The sequence below is a fragment of the Trypanosoma grayi genome, assembly GCF_000691245.1.
Source record: "Trypanosoma grayi strain ANR4 Tgr_1804_V1, whole genome shotgun sequence".
Classification (NCBI taxonomy): domain Eukaryota; phylum Euglenozoa; class Kinetoplastea; order Trypanosomatida; family Trypanosomatidae; genus Trypanosoma; species Trypanosoma grayi.
The window spans coordinates 1-2,043 of NW_008827422.1; the positions used below are offsets into that span (position 1 = coordinate 1).

At 56.9% G+C, this 2,043-nt stretch overlaps 1 protein-coding gene across 1 annotated transcript; it reads right to left on the reverse strand.

Moving 5' to 3' along the window:
* Window positions 1-1,143: 1,143 nt before the first annotated feature.
* Window positions 1,144-1,530, reverse strand: DQ04_18041000 (hypothetical protein; the record flags this gene model as incomplete). Its single annotated transcript, XM_009317661.1, has 1 exon — window positions 1,144-1,530. The coding sequence occupies one exon, from the start codon at window positions 1,528-1,530 to the stop codon at window positions 1,144-1,146; it is 387 nt and encodes a 128-aa protein (XP_009315936.1).
* Between the last annotated feature and the right edge of the window lie 513 nt (window positions 1,531-2,043).

Sequence of the window (2,043 nt, forward strand, 5' to 3'; positions counted from 1 at the left end):
TGCGCAGGTCCCACAGCCGCACCGTGCGGTCGACGCCGCCGCTGGCGAAGATGCTGGCATCGTATTTGTTCCAGTCGATGCTGAGGATGATCTGGTGGTTGTGCCCCACCTGCGTCAGCACCGAGCGCGGCGCCCGAGCGTCCCACAGCTTCCACGTGCCGTCGCCGGAGCACGATAGAAACGACGCGGGGTTGCTGGCGGCGCACGACACCTCGTACACCTCCTTCAGGTGTTCGTGGAACGTCATGGCCGACACCTGCGGGTTGGCCGCGTTGTACATCTTCACCGAGCCGTCCCAGCTGCAGGAGAGGAACCGGTCGCGGCACCACGTCACCCCCGCCACCTCCGCCTGGTGCTCGACGATGTGCGCTAGCGGCGGCACACCATCTCGATTCATGGACTGCTGGACGTTGTACAGCTTCACGCCATCGCCGCACGCCACTGCGAGGATATTCTGGTCTACCTCGCTGAAGCAGGCATCGAAAGCACCGTCACTTGTGCCCCAGCAGCCGACTAGCGTCACCGGTGACCCCGGCTGGAACCCCGGGGCGGTGTTGACGACGTACACCTTGCCGGTCCCCGCCACGCCGAAGTGCTCCGCCGCTGTGAGGACGTACTGCGTCGGTTGCCACGGGTTGCAGCGCATGCCGTGGCCAGCGAACCCGGGATGGAAATTAAAGGAAGGCATCGCTCTTTAGTTGTTGTTGTTGTTGTTGTTTTGGTATCCGCTTTTGCTGCCTGTTGCTGTTCGTTTCTTCCTTGGTAGAAGGAGGCGTGTCAATTCCTTCGCTTTCTGTCCTTGTTGTGTCGCACAGGTGAGATGAAGACACGTACACGCACAGAGAGAAAGAAAGAGAGAGTGGAGCGCCGATGAAAACAGTGCCGCAAAAGGACTTGAAGCGACTTCCCAACAGGTGCAGCAAGTGAAGAATTGAAGCAGCAAATAGACGGATCCTCCAAATGCTGCTTGAAGAGAGACTTCTTAATGTATTGTACAGTCGTGAATGCCACCAGCAATCGTAGGCTCATGGAATCTTAGCCTTGTTGGTGTTTTGCTTGTCTTTTAGGTTCGGCCGTTTGCATTGAAGCTGCTTTAGTCCAGAAACCCATAGAGAGAGAAAGAGATGGGCGCAGCCACGGCTGTTATCGGCGCGTCAAAAAGTCCTCAATGGTCCGCCTACGCTTGACACCCGCGGTCGTTTTTGCAGAGGTGCTCTTCTTTCGTGGGGCCTTCTTCGCCGCCGGCATCTGACTCTTCGGCCGGCTCTGCACCGGCGGATTTTCGTCGTCCGTCGTGTCGTCGACCCGCACATACTCCCGCTCGCGCTGGGACGGCGGTGCTGTAGGCGGTGTTTCGCTGGTCGTCGTGGTGCCGGGCTGCGTGCTGTCGCGCTCGCCAGAGAAGAACAGCTGTAGTGCGTCGCCGTCCAGCGGCCACGGGCAGCGTGGAGCCGCCAGTAGTGCGCGCCGCTTGGCAGCGACCTCTGCTGATGTCAGCAACTCTACGGACTGCTTCGGCACCAGCCTCATCTCGAAATAAGTAGAGGCGTGTTGAGGCCTGAAAATGTGCATATATGCTGAGCGCTGCTTCNCGGACTGCTTCGGCACCAGCCTCATCTCGAAATAAGTAGAGGCGTGTTGAGGCCTGAAAATGTGCATATATGCTGAGCGCTGCTTCTTTTAGAAAAGAAAATGTCTCCTGGCATGCACCAATACAGCAATAATCAAGAAAAAGAAAGGAAGGAAGGAAGAGACGGCAACAGCGTACAAAGAGTTCAGAGCAGCAGCATGGACATGACCAGCGGTGGACCCCCATGCAGACCCACAGCCGCATAGACACACCGAGGCAACGGCAGGCACACAAGTGGCACTCGATGGAACCGAGCGCATTCTCTTGTCCCTCCTCTCATGACACAAGAAGAAAATTCGTTTGACCCTGAGAGGAAACGAAGAGATATTTTTTCCATCTTTGCTTTCTTTCTTTCCTCTTCTTCTCCTGCTTGGTGTTCATTCTCTCTCTCTCTCTGTGTGTGTGTGTGTGTG